This window comes from Equus caballus, chromosome 9 (assembly GCF_041296265.1).
Source record: "Equus caballus isolate H_3958 breed thoroughbred chromosome 9, TB-T2T, whole genome shotgun sequence".
NCBI lineage: Eukaryota > Metazoa > Chordata > Mammalia > Perissodactyla > Equidae > Equus > Equus caballus.
In genome coordinates this window covers 77,857,679-77,876,796 of record NC_091692.1, presented here as the reverse complement: position 1 = coordinate 77,876,796, position 19,118 = coordinate 77,857,679, and the positions used below count along the sequence as shown (strand labels likewise).

The 19,118-nt window shown below is 37.3% G+C and overlaps 1 protein-coding gene across 24 annotated transcripts in view; it reads left to right on the top strand.

The window, feature by feature from the left end:
- ENPP2 (ectonucleotide pyrophosphatase/phosphodiesterase 2) overlaps positions 1 to 19,118 on the top strand; it is a 104,333-nt gene that overhangs the window by 33,797 nt on the left and 51,418 nt on the right. For all 24 annotated transcript variants that reach the window (XM_070221773.1, XM_070221770.1, XM_070221772.1 and 21 more), the window contains exons 3-8: positions 6,414 to 6,569; positions 11,103 to 11,228; positions 13,521 to 13,581; positions 15,414 to 15,511; positions 15,739 to 15,818; positions 16,593 to 16,712. In XM_070221773.1, coding sequence (XP_070077874.1) covers positions 6,414 to 6,569; positions 11,103 to 11,228; positions 13,521 to 13,581; positions 15,414 to 15,511; positions 15,739 to 15,818; positions 16,593 to 16,712 — 641 coding nt within the window. The remainder of the gene's footprint in view (positions 1 to 6,413; positions 6,570 to 11,102; positions 11,229 to 13,520; positions 13,582 to 15,413; positions 15,512 to 15,738; positions 15,819 to 16,592; positions 16,713 to 19,118) is intronic.

Genomic DNA, 19,118 nt, shown 5'->3' with positions numbered 1-19,118 from the left:
GAAAGACAAAGGGAAATTTGTGAGCTTGTGAATAACTGGCTAATAGAGGCTTGAAATCTTGATCCAATTCATCATCATTTCTAATGGCTTGAAAGTTTAAAAGTATGTGAATGAAATTCACGAGTAAATGTGAAATGAAGAGTGTCTCTAGCAACTTCATGAGTAAAGCTTTTCTTTGTGAGTCATGGAGAAAACAGACAATAGTGATAGGAGCGGGAAGGTTGGTGTTGATTTGATAACCTTAGGAATCTCATTCTACAATGAAAAGCTGTTTAAATGGTGGGATGGTTGCATGAAGAAAACTGCAAAGCTGATGGATATATCAGTCATTACTCTGAGAGGACAACTCTCTCATGAGGGCATATCATATCATCAGACTTTATGTTAGATCTAATGTAGAAATCAGGGGGAGTTTCAGTCAATGGAATGAAATTATCTGGATTAGAATCGAAAGAGGGTAGAGATTTTTCGCTTCTTTGTTAAATGGAGCTTTGGTTCAGTGATTCTTCATCTGTCTTTAAACTATACAGCATCCTCTATCTTGTTTGCATAACCAGAAATCTCAGTCTACAATAGAGTTCAACATAGATTCTTGAATCAACAAAAAAAATCAACAAATCTTCCAAAATAATGTCTTAAAAAGAACATCTAAAATTTGGAGCCTATACACAAAATTTGTAAAATCTTTGTTAATGAAAACAGTACTGAAGTTAGATTCAGATGATCCAAAATTTTAGCCAGGCCTTTGCTAGCTCATATCAGGCCTAGAGTTCTGATTGTGCAGCCAGAAAAATGGGGATAATGTTGCCTCTTTATCTGAAAAGGTTTATGAAAACAAAATGCCATATTAAGGCTAATGACCATATAAGGTGTTAAATAGATGATGATGCATTTAACTTATCTTCAATTTTGTTTGAAGGCCAGTGTCTAAATTCTCACCTTATTGAGTCAAAAATACCTGTGGTTTAAAATGACATATTTCATTGTTTGGCTGCAGATTTGCAAATCATTCAGACTTAGGCTACTGACTACCATCATGCATGCTATTTGAGTGGTTTAGAAGTTGAATTAAAGTTTTTAGTTTTTTTAAGTTTATAGAAATCTGTTTTGTTGTAGTTTATGATGTCGTTCCACATGAATATGTTGTATTTATAAAGCATTGAAAGTACAGGTGGTTGAAAACCTCCCAGGTGGACCTATTTATTAAGAAAATTGTCTATGGGGGCTGGCCCCGTGGCCGAGTGGTTAAGTCTGCGCGCTCCGCTGCAGGCGGCCCAGTGTTTCGTTAGTTCGAATCCTGGGCGCGGACATGACACTGCTCATCAAACCACGCTGAGGCAGTGTCCCACATGCCACAACTAGAAGGACCCACAACGAAGAATATACAACTATGTACCGGGGGGATTTGGGGAGAAAAAGGAAAAAATAAAATCTTAAAAAAAAAAAAAAGAAAAGAAAATTGTCTATGAAATCTGGCCCAGCAGCTGTGAAGAGGAGAGAACAGTGATGCCACGGTCATGGGTACTTATAGAAAGTGATGTATTTGGCAGGCAGAGATACTGATATGCAGGCCTGTATGTGAGGGCTGCTTCCTAAAGGACAAGGCTGTATATCAAGAAAAAAATGGCATCTTCAATACAAGAAAGTATGACCAGAAAGAGTGGATCATATACTCCAGAAGAGGCATAAGACAGTAGTAAATTCTAGCATTGGGTGGCATCTTGAGCATCATCCACATTGTCTGCCTCCTTTCCCTGCAATTTACACTTGAGAAAGAGCAGGCAGACACAGGAGAACCAGTTCTGTTTCAATGCTCTTGGAAGGCAGCATAACCACAGTCTGTGACCCGTTTCAAAGCTTTACTCCCCCTTTCAGGAAGCTCTCCGGCTGAGAACCACAGAGAATGGGAGGAACAGATAGGGTGCTGTATCTCAAACACTGACCAGAGAAAACAGAAGAAAGAATCTTCCAGCTTTAGGCTGAGCTAAATGTTTTCAAACTTAAATATTGCCTCCCTCATTGGCCATCTTCCAATTCTGAAAATTTCTTTTTGCAGAAGGATTTAGAGGGCAGTATGATTGGCAGTCCAGGATCTTTCCAATAGTCTAATCAAATTATCAATAGTTTTTCCTTATATAAATGGCACCAGAATTCTACAACACTACCTTCGTATATGTGTGGTAAGATGGAATGTTTTAGAAATAAATTTTTACTTAACTGGGTAAAAATAATTTTACTTGTTTCTATCAGAATTATGAATTTGAATGGAATAAATCATGTTTTACATTGGTATTTCTTTAAATATGAAATTATGCTTCTATGAAAATAAGGAATGTAGAGCATTGTTTTTGTGCTTGTCATATATATACGTATATATACATTTTAAAATTTGAAGTCCCTATTTAAAAAAAATGTCTGTATAGACCTGTAACATTTATTTTTTTAAGATTCTGGAACCGACTTGTATCTTTAAAGTAAAATAAGGTTATTTAAATATGTAATTAAAAAGGTAGCAATAGAATTTGGATCTCATAAAAGTATTGGCAAATGGCTCATATGAAATTCCACACTTCCATCATACTTATCACCCATTTCTGACTTGATCCTTTTGAGTTTTTTAAAAAAATTTTTTTGTCGTCTTTGTTAATTCTGAGCTTTTATGGAAGTCTCAGTAATGATCTAAGATGAAAATTACGGGATACCACAAGTTCATTTATCCTTTAGTTCTCATCATACTTTTCAAAAAATTATAGAACTGAAGTGCTCACCTTGATGTTCTCTTGATTTAGGTCGAGTAAAGGCAGGTTTTACAGATCTTAGAATTCAGACTTATAATAAGTCAGGGCATCTTTGCATATTTGACCATGACCATTGAATCAGGGGCTAGAGCTTGCTATGAAGGAAGGTGACAGGGGTGGAATAGGCCCTGAAGAGGCAAAGTGAATATTGTTCTAGTCTATCACTTTATTTTATTAAAACGGGTGCAGTAGTTCAAATTCTTGGGATCAGTGGATGCAAAGAAGTATATGGCTCAATTTATCTTCCCATTTCTCTTCCTGTCATTGTCAGCTGAATCCAAGTCAGTCAAGAATGAATTTTGGCAAGTGTGTCCCTAATCCACACAGGCCCAGGAATTTACTGGTAGCTGAAAGCTGTTAGAACCCAGACTTGAGTACAATACTTTTATGAGATATATCTTTGCATTACGAGCGGCAGTGCAACTTTTTCTTAACAAAGCTGTCTTCAGTTTAAGGATTGGCAAGGAAGATTGTAATTGATAGGGTCAAGCTATTGAGTGAGATTCAATTATTTTAAAAAAAAAGTGAAGGATCAACTTAATAATTAATGTTGTAAGAAAATAGTAAAAATAACGTTGATAAAGTGGATGAAGGGAGGTTTAAAATGGCTAAAAATTCATACAGATATTTTGAGAGTAAAGAGAGAAATAGGGAAGAGATTATGATAAGGGCAAAGCAAAGGGCATGAATGGAGGAAAATTTCAAATGTGTGCTGGGACACCATAAAGAAGAGGAGACAGACAAGCCAACAACTGTCAACATTGTGCCTTTGGGTGTCTTCTCGTTATCTCAGCTATAAGCATGGCAAAGCACGTTTGTGTGGGCAGCTCATGGGAATGAATGCTACTCAGAATTTATTAGATGGCTATTGGAATGATTTTGTCTAAGCAGTAAAGGAATAATTCAATTATAAGCATTTTTCTTATCTTTATTTTTGGTATAGGACTTTCTCTATTTTTCTTTTTTTCACTTCTTAATCCCTCCACCGCCCACAGTTTCTCATGGTCCAGCATGCACTGTTGATAGGTTGGCCAAAGTCAGTAGAAAAATGTGGTTTATGAGCCGGAGGCAAGGCACTGCATTGGAAACCCTATTTCCTAAACTGAACTCGTGTGGTTTGCATGTATTTCAACATCCCAGAAGCAACCAGGCAAAAGCATTGCACATCTCATGGTCTAGTGAATCTGTTTGCTTTAGTTGAACTGATCCAATGCCATAAAGGTTAGGATTGGATGACTCTGACTTTAAAGTGAGCAAAGCATTAAGGGATGAACAGGATGTTCAGATAAATGGCTTTCCTGAACCTAGAAATGTCACTTAACATCTGTTCTCCCTTTGCTTCTTGTGTTTTCTTGATTTTAAAAGTAATATGTACTCTTTATAAAAAAGGGAAAAGTTCATAAACTTGTAAATAAGGAAATAAAAGTACAAAGAGCATGTCATAGATAACATTTGTTAGGATATTTATCTGTAATATATGTTATATAATGTATACTTGATACACATATATAAACATGTATGTACATATATATGAGAGAAAGAGAAGTAAGAAAGGAAACAAACGAAAAGACAGTTGTAAAATGTCTTTGAAATTTCAAACTGCAGAAAGGTAAAAAGTCTCTTTGCCTTTCTCTTTCTCAGTCATTTTCCCCAAAGGTAATTCCTGTAACGAGTTTCTTACAGGACAAAAAAAGGTTATTCACACCTGCACTTTAAAAAATTATGCACACCTGTACAGTGTCTCAGTCTTCCCGCCCCTACCCTCACTCTCTCATCTCTGTTTTTATTTTTATCTTTATCGTTATCCTTCTTGCTCTTTTAGTCTCTATTTTTAACACAAAATATAATATATACTATTTAATACCAAGGAACTGTTCTGTTCCTTGCTCTTTAAAAGAACTTGTTTATATATTTTGTAGATCTTTCCATATTAGCCTACGCAGATCTACTCATTCTTTTTAAGGGATGCGTAATATTCCGTTTATGGATAGAGTGATTCTTTCTTGACGGGGAAAACAACATGGGTTGACTTGAGGGTCCCTCCCTCTCCTTACAAAACATTGCAATGAACAAGACATTTTCTGTATATCTATCTTGGCAAACTTTTGCAAATACAAGTGAGAGATAAATTCCTAGTAATGGAATTTCTGGGTGAAAGATTCATATGCATTTAAAAATGTTGATAGATACTTTCAAATTGTGTTTTATCTTAGAAAAATTTTTATTCCTAACAACAGGTGTGACACTACTTATATTTCCCACTTATCAGAAATTAATTATTTTGTAAGCTAGAATGAGGATCCAGCTTAATTTTTTCTAGTCAGCCAGTTATTCCAGCACTACTTACTAATTAATCATACTTTCACTTACTGATGAAGCCTTCTTTCTTCTGATTTAAAATGTTACTTTCATTTTAAAATAAATTCTCATATATTTGACCTTGTTTCTGGTCCTCACCCCTAACACTGATCTACTTATTTTCTTCTATCAAGCTGTTTTAATGATTTAAATTCAGAATATATTTTATTATTCAGTCTTCAACAAATTACTCTTCCTTTTCAGTTTTTTCTTTTTTATATATATATATTTTTTATGAACTTGTAATATCCTCTCAAGTTTCAAGAAATCCTCTTTATATTTTTATTGTGATTGCGTTGAATCTTTAGATTTGTTTAGGACAAATTGATATTTTTATAATGTTAATATTTTTACCTCCAAGATGGTATGTCTTTCCATTTAACCACATCTTTTAAAATGTCTTTTTGGAGCATTCTAATGTATTCTTCATGTAGGTTTTACAAATGTCCTATTCAATTTATACCTAGATGTTTTATCTTTTAGGTACTATGATGAATGGAACTTCCATTTAGTTTTTGAACTTACATTGCCTATATATAACAAATTTGTGTAGTTTTCATCTCACCGAATTCTTTTTTTTCCTTCAAATTTTTTGATTCTTGAGATTTCAAGATGTGCAATTATATCATATGAAAATAATGAAAGAGGATTTATTTTTGACAAGCCGAGACTGTGGAGTTTGTGTTTGTGTAACTCTAGTTACAGGTGTAGATTTTATGGCTGGAAAAGACCTATAAAGTCTTCTGTTCCATCCCATACTTCCAGACCATTCTCAGCACATATGGGCTGAATTTTCCTTACAAAAAGCCATGGATTTTTAAATAGAGAAATGAACCCTTGTTTCTAAGTGTATAGCTCAAAGTTCTATTCTCTGTTGGCGACATCAGCATCCAGAGGCACTAACCATCACAGATTTGCAGTAATAGTAATTGTAAACAGTAACAAAATCAGTAACCAACATTTGTCATACTATCTGTATGTCTGACACCCTGCTAAGTATTTCGCATGGGTTGTTTCATTTAATTCTCATTACAACCTCAGGTTACTTTTACTAATCCCCCCATTCTACAGATGAGAAAACTGTGGCACAAGGAATTGCAGCAACTTGCCGAGGGTACGTAGCTTGCAGGTGATGGAGCCAGGCTGCTTGGCTAGAGTCTGACTGTATCACCACACTGTACTGCTTCCCAGTGCCACCCCTACATGGTGACATGACCCACTCCCCAGTCCCATTGCCTTCTCCTCTTTGTCTTGCAGTGTTATCAGACTCTCCCTGGACCAACTCTTCTGGATCTTGCAAAGGCAGATGCTTTGAACTTCAAGAGGCTGCACCTCCTGAATGTCGGTGTGACAACCTGTGTAAGAGCTACAGCAGTTGCTGCCATGACTTTGACGAGCTTTGTTTGAAGACAGGTGTGTAACTTTTGAGTCCTCTCCAGCCTTGATTAGATGACTTAGAGTCCCCTGCTGTTGTACACCCTGGCGTTGCCACCCTGCCTTGGCCAAACCAAACTGTGGGTTCTAGTTTTGTTTCTTGAGTGGTTGTCAATTGCATGATGAGTCACCCTGTGTGACTGTTGTTTCCATAGAAGGCCCCCCCAAGGCATGTTCTTTGCAGCTGCAATCATTATTTGCTGGTTTCGGAAGTGCATCTGCCCAGGCTTTTTTTCATCTTCATTATTTCTATCTCTTGCTATCAGTTCCCACATTCACTGCTAGGGCATATGGGCTGAAACTGTGCACATTCTTGAAGTGTTGGAGTTTTTTGTTTTTGTTTTTATTTTTTGCTTTCCTGCATAGTTTCTAGCGTTTGTGGGGTGTTTTTTTTCCGTCTTATCATATAGTGACTGTTGGTCCACACTGATGACATTCTCCATTCTCTATGCAAGTGGAACATTGTTATGGAATTCTGCTTGGGGCGGCATGCTTGGGGTAGGTCTAAAACCTTTCTCTACAGCCTTCCTGAGCTTTCTTTACATGCCTTCTCTCCTGGAACAGTCAGTAGAATATACAAGATTGTGAACGAATGCACACGAGTTGTGAAGAACCACCTTTGGGGACTCCACTGGCTGTTTTCAAAGCCCAATATTCAGATAGGACTATGGAGATGCCTTGTAGGTTATTGACCATGCCAGTGGGCAAAATCATATTCAGACTCTCTGAGAGAGACCACGATCGACTCTGTTCTTAACACCACTAGATGCAGAGATTCCAAGCTCCCCCTCCAAGTTATTACCTGTTTTTCAACTGTTATGGTTAGACGATTCTTTTAAAAACCTAACCTATATTATCGTTGCTATTAGTCTGATCTCTCTACTGACATCATTTTCCTTACTAAAGAAATAGCCCTTGATTAATATAAAAACCGACCTCAACTCCCTGACTAGTTCTGATTTGTTTGTTTCTCCCTCAAAATAAGAAGCATTTCACTAGGCTGTTTTTTGCATAATACACTTTCCAAACATTCGGCCTTTTTGTTTGTTGTTGTTACTTTCCTTTGGAACTTCTCCCAGGTTCTTTAGTTGTCGGTCTGCAAACTTAAATGCTGAGAACCTTGTAAACCAAATATATGGATGGAACAGATGTTCCAGCAGAATTCTTTGGCTCTAAATCATTGTTTCAAACCAGCAGTCTGTGTTTGCTTGGCACTGAGGAACTGACGAACATTTTATGTTTCCTCGCTACCTTCAGCAGCTCGTCCCTGACATGTCATCCCAGCCTTCTGGATTCCTTGTCTTAGCGCTCCTGGCTGAGTTGAATGGCTCTCCTGACTCTCAGCCCTCTCTGATTGTAGCTCATGCTTTTCTTCCCAGGTTTAATGAATATGGACTATAATAACATTTTTAAAGTAGTATTTCCCTGTGTACAAAGATAACATATGCCAAATGTGGGAGAATCAAATATCAAGTAATAATAAAATGATAATAAATAATAAATAGTTGAAGGGGAAAACAAAGTCTCTGAGATTCTACTCTGCTGACACAAATACTCTCTAGAGAAAGGCACAATCAATGTTTCAGTGTAAACTCTGACTATTTTGTGTGTGTGTGTGTGCATGTGTGTTTAGTAGGTATGTATGTGTGTGTGTATATTTATACAAGTCTGCATATGTATGCCTGTGTGAGGGCATATCTGTATTTATATACCTTTATATGCATCATCCTCTTGGATGGCTATGTAGTGTTCCATAGAACAGATGCAACCTACTTCATTGAGTAATTGATATTTACATTTTCCCAATTTTTGCTATTTATGAACAATGTATCAGTGAATACTGTTCATACATAGTCATACGGTTGTCTATTTTCCTTACGATGAATTCCTAGGTGTGGGATTTCAGGGTCAGAGTATATATGCCTTATTTTTTTTTTTTTTTTGAGGAAGATTGGCCCTGAGCTAACATCTGCTGCCAATCCTCCTCTTTTTGCTGAGGAATGCTGGCCCTGAGCTAACATCCACGCCCATCTTCCTCTACTTTATATGTGGGACACCTACCACAGCATGGCTTGCCAAGCGGTGCCATGTCTGCACCTGGGATCTGAACTGGCCAACCCTGGGCCGCCAAAGTGGAATGTGCACACTTTGCTGCGCCGGCCCAATATGCATTTTTAAAATTTCAGTATATATTATAAAATTATACTGCTGAAAGCTTCTATTTCTCTCGGAGGGCACGAGAGCCTTGCACCAGTTCTTTTTCAGCACTGGATATTCTCATTCTTAAACATTTTTTTTTTTCTGATCTGATAGGTAAACTTCTTATTATCCAGTGAGATTAAATATTTTTTAATGTTTATTCCCATTTTGCTTTGAGAGATACACACCTGAGTGGCTCATACTTTGTAGTTCACTCTGAATCCTAATTTTTTTTTTATTCCATTCTTATATGAAGTCAACAGTTCCTCAACAAATGTAGCTTGTTAATAGGGATGCTCTTTTGTGAGCAAAGGGATTTTCTTATGAAACTAGGGAGGAATAAAAGTATACTGGTTGGTAGAGTTATCTTTGAATTGGGAAAAACACTCACAATCTCTGTCAGTCAAAGTCACTTGGGAAAACTGCTGACCATCGGGAATAGCAGGTCCCGGACAAAGGGACTCCTAGTCTTTAATTTGCTTGGGAAGAGAAGGCAGTGGAAATAGGGGATATCAAAAAATAAGAGAATGAAATCAGGATGCAAAGGTAATTCTAAAAGAATAGAAATTCAACAATAATTGCATGGTTTTCCAGCATTGCAATTAATGTCCCTTTGTCCATTTATTCACTTAACAATAGCATCTCTTGGTAGAATATTACTAAGGAGCAGCACGGCTTTCTAAAATCATTGTCTTCTACTTATGACATATTTTGAGAGATGAAGACCTGAATCCTTTAGCTCAGAGAAAAGCACCCTCCCTGCTATACTGTCACTCTATCAATGCCATCCTGTTATTTCCTTCACAGCACTTAGCAAAAACTGAACCTGCCTATGGTCTGTCTATCCCAATTGGAATGTAAGCTCCGTGAAGACAAGACCTTGTCTTTCTTGTTCTTCACGACCTCCCCAGCACCTAGAAGATAGAAAATGTAGTAGAAATATTTATTGAATAAATGAATTGACTATGAAGTTTCTCAACACAGCAATCCTGAATTTAAAGAGTCATATTTTATTTTCATGGCAATTTTCAGCTAGATTTAATAAATATTCAAGGAACACTTAGCATGTACAGGCACAGTCTCAGGCACAGGAGATATAATGGTGAAAAGAGAGATGTGATTTCCCCTGCCTTGAAGCTTATAGTCTAGTGGAGGAACAGTCAAACAAAAAGCACACAGTGGTTAAGTTCACATGCTCCACTTCAGTAGCCCAGGATTAGTGGGTTTGGATCCTGGGAGTAGACCTACACATGGCTTGTCAAGCCATGCTGTGGCTGTCTCCTACATGCAAAATAGAGAAAGACTGTCACAAAGTTAGCTCAGGGACAGTCTTCCTCACCAAAAAAAAAAAAGAAAGAAAGAAAAAAAGTACAGCACTCTCTTTAAAATGAAAATACAGGGCCAGCCCAGTGGCACAGAGGTTAAGTTCGCACGTTCCACTTCTCAGCGGCCCAGGGTTTTCTGGTTCAGATCCCGGGTGTGGACATGGCACCGCTTGGCACACCATGCTGTGGTAAGCGTCCCATGTATAAAGTAGAGAAAGATGGGCATGATGTTAGCTCAGGGCCAGGCTTCTTCAGCAAAAAAGAGGAGGACTGGCAGTAGTTAGCTCAGGGCTAATCTTCCTCAAAAAAAAAAAATGAAAATACTACTTTTCTGAAAGTACCCTCTTGTTGGGGTTGAGCCCAGAGCTCTCAATAAAGTATGCTCAGACAGTAATCTGTAACCTGTCTACCGGCCTCCTTGAAAGTAGGGACTCTGACCTCTTACTGTAGGTAGGGCCACATTTTGGTCAATGCTTGGAACTGCGAGTGTTTTTGATATCCCTTATACTCTTCATATCTGTTTAGGCCTTTAACCTCCAGGTCTGTCTTATAGCAGGTAGAGGCCATTTAGTTGCACTATCATTTGTATTTAAATTAAGCTGATTAAAGTGGAGTAACACTGCTTTGGAAAATAAAAGAGTCCAGCCATAGGGACTATGCCTACACAGTAGATACCCCTGTCACAAACCTTGGATGCTGTACATTTTATTGGGTCTTTTTGGACAGTTCGCAAGTGGAAAAAGGGTTCCATTTTCCCAAAGGAGCCCAATTGCATTTCGCTTTGTAGTCTCGGTTTGAAAAATTGGGAATTTATCCTAGTTGTATGCCTTCCAAATACCATCTAGGCCTCAGGCCAACTCTAATTTCACTAGGAGATTAAATGACGTGGGATTTTAACTCTTTTTGTTGGCAACCCCTGTAAGAAATCATGGCCTCTCTCCTTTGGTTGGTGTGAAGCAGTGAAAGTGTTTTATTGTGCCGATTACAGCCGGTGGCTGGGAGTGTACTAAGGACAGATGTGGAGAAGTAAGAAACGAAGACAATGCTTGTCACTGCTCGGAGGACTGCCTGGCCAAGGGAGACTGCTGTACTAATTACCAAGTGGTTTGCAAAGGTATGTGTTTGCTCGTATCGGCTCGAGCTTTAAAGGAATGAAAACTGGGGATGCTCCAAGAGATCTTAGCTGTTGTGGCTATAACACCTTGGCTATGGGTCTGGGAGGAAAGAATGAGTTATGCTTTTTAATTTCTCAGACTTCTTTCTTAGTTTTACTTCCCTGCATTTCACTGATCTGAAATAACCCTAAATTCCATAATTAGATAGACCAATAGTAATGAAGAGATTTCTAAAGTCAGCTTTCCTAGAAGCAGAGCCCAAGACAGGAATTCCATCCATGGAATTCACCGAGGGAACGCTCTGCAGGAAAACCATGTAAAGGAGCAGGGGCAGCGAGGGTAGGGGCGCAGCAATGGCGTGATCTCAGGTGAAGTCTCACCTCGACCTGCCCTACTGCGGGCTCTGGAGAGAAAATCCCGATGTTCTTAGCCTTGAGACAAGACACATGGCTTTTGTAGCCACTGGATGTAAGCTGTGTGCCGAGGCACCAGCAGCAGGCTGAGGATGAGGGTAAGCTTGTAAAAAGGATCAGGGTGCCAACAGCTCCTATTATACCCCAAAGCCACACATACATGTGTGCTGACTTTGTATGGTTGATTGTAGAATATGATGGTTTTATTCCAATAATAAATACTAGCCAATGGACCACCGAAAATATAAAAGATGCTATTTCTGCCTTTAAGGAATTTAAGTTGCCATGCACCCACTTACAGAAGTTAGTGGAAAGACCCAAGAATCTTCTTGTAAAATTTGCAAGTCACTTTTTAGTGTCTAAATTAAGGCTTTCTTCCTAGCTGTGACCTGGAACATTTACGAAGAGTTTCTGTTAAAAGATTTCAGGAGGCTGACCCTGTGGCCACGTGGTTAAGTTTGCATACTCTGCTTCAGCAGCCCTGGGGTTCACCAGTTCAGATCCTGGGGGCAGACCTATACACCACTCATCAGGCCATGCTGAGGAGGTGTCCCACATAGCACAACCCGAAGGACCTACAACTAGAATATACAACCATGTCCTGGGGGGCTTTGGGGAGAAGAAGAAGAAGCAAAAAAAGAAGATTAGCAACAGATGTTAGCTCAGGGGCCAATCTTTAAAAAAAAAAAAGATTTCAGGGAAAAAGCAAATCAGTTCTGAAACGTATATAGTGTTGAATTGTGGCAAGAGGGTATTACATTAATCCTGAATTTGGAAAATTTCCCCTACCCAAAGAATTATTGTAACTGTTGACAAAGCCTGAAATTGATTAGGAATTTATTTCCCTTTCCCTTTTATTTCCCAATGTAGTAAATGTACCAATAAGCCACAAAGGCTGTTAGAAGAGAAAAGAGAGAAAAAGTCCTAGGTATCATTGGTCATTGAATCATTATACATTGGCTGTTGCTGGCTTACGATTCTAGTTGCCGTACTTATGTGAGGCCCCTGTGTGTGCTCTGGGTTATTACGTGTGTGGTGCAGCTTCCCCATTTTGAGGAGCATGGTACTTACTTACATAGTTGGCAATAGATTGATTATTGGCGTCCAGGGGGGATTTTCAGTGCTCTTTACATGCCAGCAATTTCTCCAAACTCTTGGTCACCAATTTTACTTATATTCAAGACACGTGATTTTTGTTTGTTTTAGGACAGTTAAAGGCAGATGCTTTTTGATAATTTTTGGTTTGTTGGAAGGAAACTTCATTTTTTATCTGAACTCTTTTCTGTTCTCTGTTCTTGATAGGGGTAACTCAGGAAAGATATAGGTTTATGTTCTCAGATCTTGGTGGAAGATAAAAGTGAAAGATAGCATTAGTTTTTATTCCTAAATTCAAGGGCTATACACGGGTCTATTGGCAAATAACCTCTCTATTGGAATCTTCCATCTATCATCCCTAAGTGTTCTAAACCTTTTCCCCCAACTAAAGGAAGTTGTGCCATGCTTTCTATGGCTTTGAGATGTTCAGTGGTGGAGAAAAGAATGTTCCATCTAATGACCAAACAGTTTATTTCTGGAGGGAAACAAACATGAAATTTTGCTCACTGACGCCACTGGTGTTTTTATCTACAAGACATTTAGACTCAGAAGGCTCGCATAAACACCATTTGGGGTTATTAAATCTTAGCTTTCCCATCATGGATGGGCCTACTTTAGTAAGCCAAACCAGACACTAGACTTTATTTCGGAATTTCCTTTTCAATGATGTCCTGTTAGCAACAAGTATCAAACAGCACACAGGTCCTGGAATTGTAGTCTTCAAGGCTCTAGATGGCATTTATAATTAGATTCACCAATACATTTACCTATTTTTCCCAATAGGAGAGTCACATTGGGTGGATGATGACTGTGAAGAAATAAAAGCCCCAGAATGCCCTGCAGGGTAAGTGTTTTTTATGAATATTATGAAGTTTTATATATTAGTGGATAAAATATCACAGGATATGGATGGGTACACGGATAAAAACAATGTAAAACTGAAATCCACGTATACAGGCAAACTTATGAGTACTTATGAGTAATTTCCAAGTTAAAAACTAGACTATATATTTTGAAGTAGAAAATTCTTTTTTAAAATTTTTTGCTATTACCTCTGCACATATTGGAGACTTAGTATCCCCCTATATTTCGCCTTAGCTGATGATTTTACAAAGTGTATCTAAATATCACTGAAGAAGGAAAGAAACATTTCTGACAGTGACTTGTTTTTTAACTGTTTTTCCTAAAGTGCTGCTTTTGCCTTTTTTCGGGTGGAAGAGGGGCGGTCTATAGAACTTCTTGAAAAATATCGTCCAAGATGGTAACTCCTACCAGATGCGCTAGAAACTTGACAAACCACTGAAGTTCTCTTTGCTGGGGTACAGCCAAACTTGAGTGACACCCCACAGCTCAAATGTGACCAGCATAAGGCACTTATTGCGCCTTCCAGGAAACTGTTGAAAATTCACAGACCCTTAAAATGTCTGGCAGAAAATAAATTTTCAGCAAATGTGTTTTCATTAACGTATTTGTTCAAGTGTTTTTTCGTTTTAAGCAGCACGGCCTGGGACACAACCACCAAGTATTTAGATATTGTTTTAATTTTTGCTTCCTTTTTAACTTTAATGAGCCACTTGAATGCCGTTGGACTTTTGGAATGGGACGGCAATAGTTTCTATTTAAAATGTGTTCAGTTATTTTTGAGGAAAAAGCAGTCTATGTGGTAGAAGCCCCATAAGATCATAGTGGTGATGATAATGAACTCTTGTGTAGCATTGTTCTAAGGGCTTTATATGTGATTCATTTAAAACATGCCTTATTTATTATGTGGCTCCAAATAAACTCAAGCCTATACTTGCCGAATTATCTCAAACTCTTAGAAACAATTTTGCACATTTTTTGTGTTCTCAAGTATTGAACAACTAGAATATAATAAAGGGCCTATTGCCTCAGATCCTGCCCTAGTTAAAAGGACATTCTTGTCCTTTATTGATAGACATTTTAGAGATCTTCGATAATTTTAATTATTTTTGAAATTATTTTATAATTAAACCTAAAATAATTTTTTATAAAAGCTTCGTTCTGGTGACAGGAGTGCTACTGCCATTAAATTTATATTTATTCATTCATCCATCCATTCATTCAGTCATGTGTTTAATGCATTTTAGTGAAGCCCTATTATGGTTCTGCAAGATAGAAAGATGAATAAGATACAAACTGTGCTTTAAAACTGGTGAGGAAGGGAAACATGTTAACAGATCATTACAATATAATGTAATATGATATATATTGAATGGTAAAAAAGGTGTTAATTACTATCTTCAAGGAATTAAGCATGAGCAACTAGCATTATAGAGGAGGAAATCTTGAGCTGTGTTTTAAAGGATGAATAGGATTTTTCCAGGTAACAAATGGGAGAATACATATTCTAGGCAAATGTAACCGCTTTTCACATTGTGGAAAACCTTGTTTGCAATGTGAGAGGCAGCAGTGGAGGAAGTACATTAGGGGAAATCTGGAGTCCAGTCTCCTCCCTGGCCATTTTATGACCTTAGTCATTTAACTTTGAACTTCAGTCCCCACAAATGTTACGTGGCTAGAAGCCAGGGCTTGTACAGATATCCTCACTTGAAGTTTCATCTTGTAAATTCTTGGCCCCAATTATTGAGAATGACTAGGCATAATGGAAACTCTGTGGCAATAATTTTTCTAAAGCTTAATGTGTTACTGTTTAAGGTTTGTTCGCCCTCCATTAATCATCTTCTCTGTGGATGGTTTCCGTGCATCATACATGAAGAAAGGCAGCAAGGTCATGCCCAACATTGAAAAACTACGTAAGTCATTTTCACACTGCGTTCTCATCTGTGATCCATGAGCTGCACAGTAACCGCTCAGCTATGGGCTTTGGGACCTATGGACACATGGTTTTAAATATATTTTATTATTGGAAATGCAAAAGTGAAGGTTAACACATGTCTTTGATAGGTTATAAAATGGATTTCCGTGCATGAAGTGGTTCCTGTTGATTCTCTTGCTCTAATATCTGAAATTGTATTTCCAGGGTCTTGTGGCACACACTCTCCCTACATGAGGCCCGTGTACCCAACAAAAACTTTCCCGAACTTATACACTTTGGCTACTGTAAGTATTTCTTCAAATGGTGTAGATTCAAAAGGCTAATTTCATCCTGAAATAACTTAAAGGGTGATTTTTAAAACATGTTCCGTAGTGTTCAAAGAAAGTCTTTCTGTTTTCCGTCTTATCTGCATTAGCTGTTCACAGTAAATGCCTTTTACAACTTGTGGGTGACAGAACCCCATTGCAATGTTAAGACGGAAGCCATTTTTCAGGTGCAGTTCCGTCTGAACACGTGCATTAAACCTCTCTCAAATACCACAGGACCTATTGTTTACTTTCCGAATTTTCAAGTAAAAATGTTGACTTCAGGGCTGCTATGTTTTAATTTTCAGATACTGCCATTTCTACCTTGCTTCCTTTTTTAAAACCATAATTTATTTATTTTATTAATTTTTTTGTTGTTTGGAGGAGAAAACGAACTTAGGAAAAAGGAAAAGCATAGTAGAAATAGAAGCTCCTTTGAAGACACATAAGTAAATGTCAAACTAAAGGTTAATTTATTGCAACAAAAATTAATTTCATCTTATTAAATTATAACAATTAAGACACCCAAATACTTAGTTTCTTGTAATCATATTAAATTTCTCAGATGGCCTATAATTAGTGCATAGATAATATTCATTTTTGCTCAGACACATATAAAGGTTATAAATATCTTATATAAATTTAGAAATTAAATATTGGTATAAAACCTTCTATGATAAGACAATATATGATAGATAATATATGTGGATTATTGTATTGCTATTTTAATAAGGAATTTGCTTTTACATAAAGGGGCTATATCCAGAATCACATGGAATTGTCGGCAATTCAATGTATGATCCTGTGTTTGATGCCACTTTCCATCTTCGAGGGCGAGAAAAATTTAATCACAGATGGTGGGGAGGTCAACCGGTAAGTCCTGAATTGTGTGTGTCTGTGTGTGTGCATTGAAACATTTTGTCCCCGAATTTATCTGTGAAAAAGATGCATATAATTTCTTCATATTTGGCAATGTTTCTATGTTTTGATATTATATATGTATGTGTGCATTATATATATGTATATGTATGTATATAATATATACATGCATATGTATCTGTATATATGTGTATGTATGTACAAATGTGCATATATAATATACATATGCGTATATGTCTATGTGTGTATATATGTGTGTATGTGAGTTTATGATTACAAAAGTGTCAGATGCTAAGTGTCTTGATTACAGTGATAGTGGTGGGAACAGTGAGAGATAAATTTCAGAAATATTTTGAAGAAGGAATAGATAGATCTTATTGATTTACTAGATTTTGGGGGGTACAGTGAAAAAGAGAAGTGAATGACAATGACTGCCCCAAAATTTTGGCCTAGGTGCCATATGAACTGAAAGAGGGAAACTTGCTGAAAAAAAGGAGCTCAGAGAAACCCACAGTAAATTCATGAATTCTCTTTTTTTTAATCCCTTTTTAAAAAATCTTGGAAGTTACATATAATAAGTAGAATCCTACCTTGATGCTGGACCAGAAAATTAATACTTTGAAAGAAATCATCCTGTTTACTTCAGATCAAATGGCTGGGCAGAAGGTAAAAAGGAATGTGAGTGGCTTTCTACGTAGTATTTTTCCTGTGACTGTGTGTATGGTTAGGCAACTTGCTTTGGTCAGACATGAGCAAAGCAACAACATAAAGCCGTGGTTGTGGAATTTGCAGAACTGAGCTAAGCACACATGACCCTTGGTAGAAGGATCAGAATCCCACAGGAACACATCCCAGTACACGCAGTCAGTCAGAAACATGTAGAAGAAGGATAGCACATGGTTCCACCTCATGTCAACTCTGATTGGAGGCCACGGATCCCTGCAACACTGGTTAGGAAAGAGGACTGGGAGACCTTTGTGCGATCTGCTGTGGCATGAAGAGTGGGCAGTGTCTGCACACATCCGTGTGTTTACCACCCCTAAATGATCTCATACCTGGAACTATTTGCTGCAATCTATGGGCAAAATAGAGAATATGAAGCAAGAAAAAAACGGTAATGCTCTTTGAGAAAAGGTCATTTGTGATAAAAATATTTGTATTGCATAATAAATCTGGATGCAACATTAAATACAAGCTTTTAATTTTTTTTTTAAAATAAACATTGGAAGCCTTCTTGTATGTCTGTAGAAGTGTTTCTTTATAGTCAAGCTTCTGATTCTGCTGTCTTTATTCAGGCTGGACTCCCAGAAGTCGATGATGACCTAGGTTGTGAGCATAGTGAAATTTGTTTACTGGGTGGATTTCACAAATAAAGTTTATGATGGAGGAACATTTTATGATTTAAATAAAATGATTGAAATTAGAGCACTGTCAAGCTGTTGCAAGTTGGTCTTTTATAGTAATTTTATCGTGGAAGCAAACTTGCTTGAAGAACCACAAAGGATATAGAGATAAATAGTAATTTTATCAAATTGGAGCACCTTACACCGAGGGTTGACATTAGGTTTCCTTTGGGTTGGCGTGACTCAGAAGATGAGTCCACATATTCATTAACTTCTGCAGAAACAGAGCAGAGGGAATTCTGTTAACAGGTCCAATGAAGTGAAGTCTGTTTTGACTCTGTTTGCCTGTTTCCTCACTAACTCTCAAAGTTGACACATTTGACCAAGTTTAGTACTTTCCCAGTGCTGACCAAGATTTGCGGTGAAAATGATTTGTGTTTCTGTCTATCTTCTTGAACAAGAGGCCACCATAAGAATTCCGGTGAGCATAGTAGCTACAATTTAAAAACATATTTTATTGAAATTTGTCATATAGGAAGAACATATGGACAGAAACTATAAGAAACTACAGTATAAGAGTATAAGAAACTATCAATACTCTAAGAAAAAGATGGGCCTTAATAAATATTCCTCAGGCATTTATACCATCCTCTCAGAGGTTTGTACATTTCACAAAATCACCAGTGAAAAAATAATTGGAGTAGAGAAAATATTTATAAAAATCTTAGACAGGGAATTCGATTAAACTCAACTTATTTTTACTGAATGATTAAACCATGAAAGACATTTGGCTAAATAAGATAGAGATCAGATTAAATGGTGGATAAGAATCACTCCTATTCTAGTTTAAAATCTAGTAGATGGGGTGAAGCATTTGTACAGTGTCCATCTCAAAATTTGAATCTTGCCATTAGGCTTCCAGAAATAATTTCTATAATTTAATTTCATCTTTTTTATTTTTGCCGTGATATAGCCGCATTAACAAAGTCAAGTCTGCTTATAATTTGCTAATCTTCAGAATGCACTAATACAAGTTGTCATTCACTCTACAACCCTA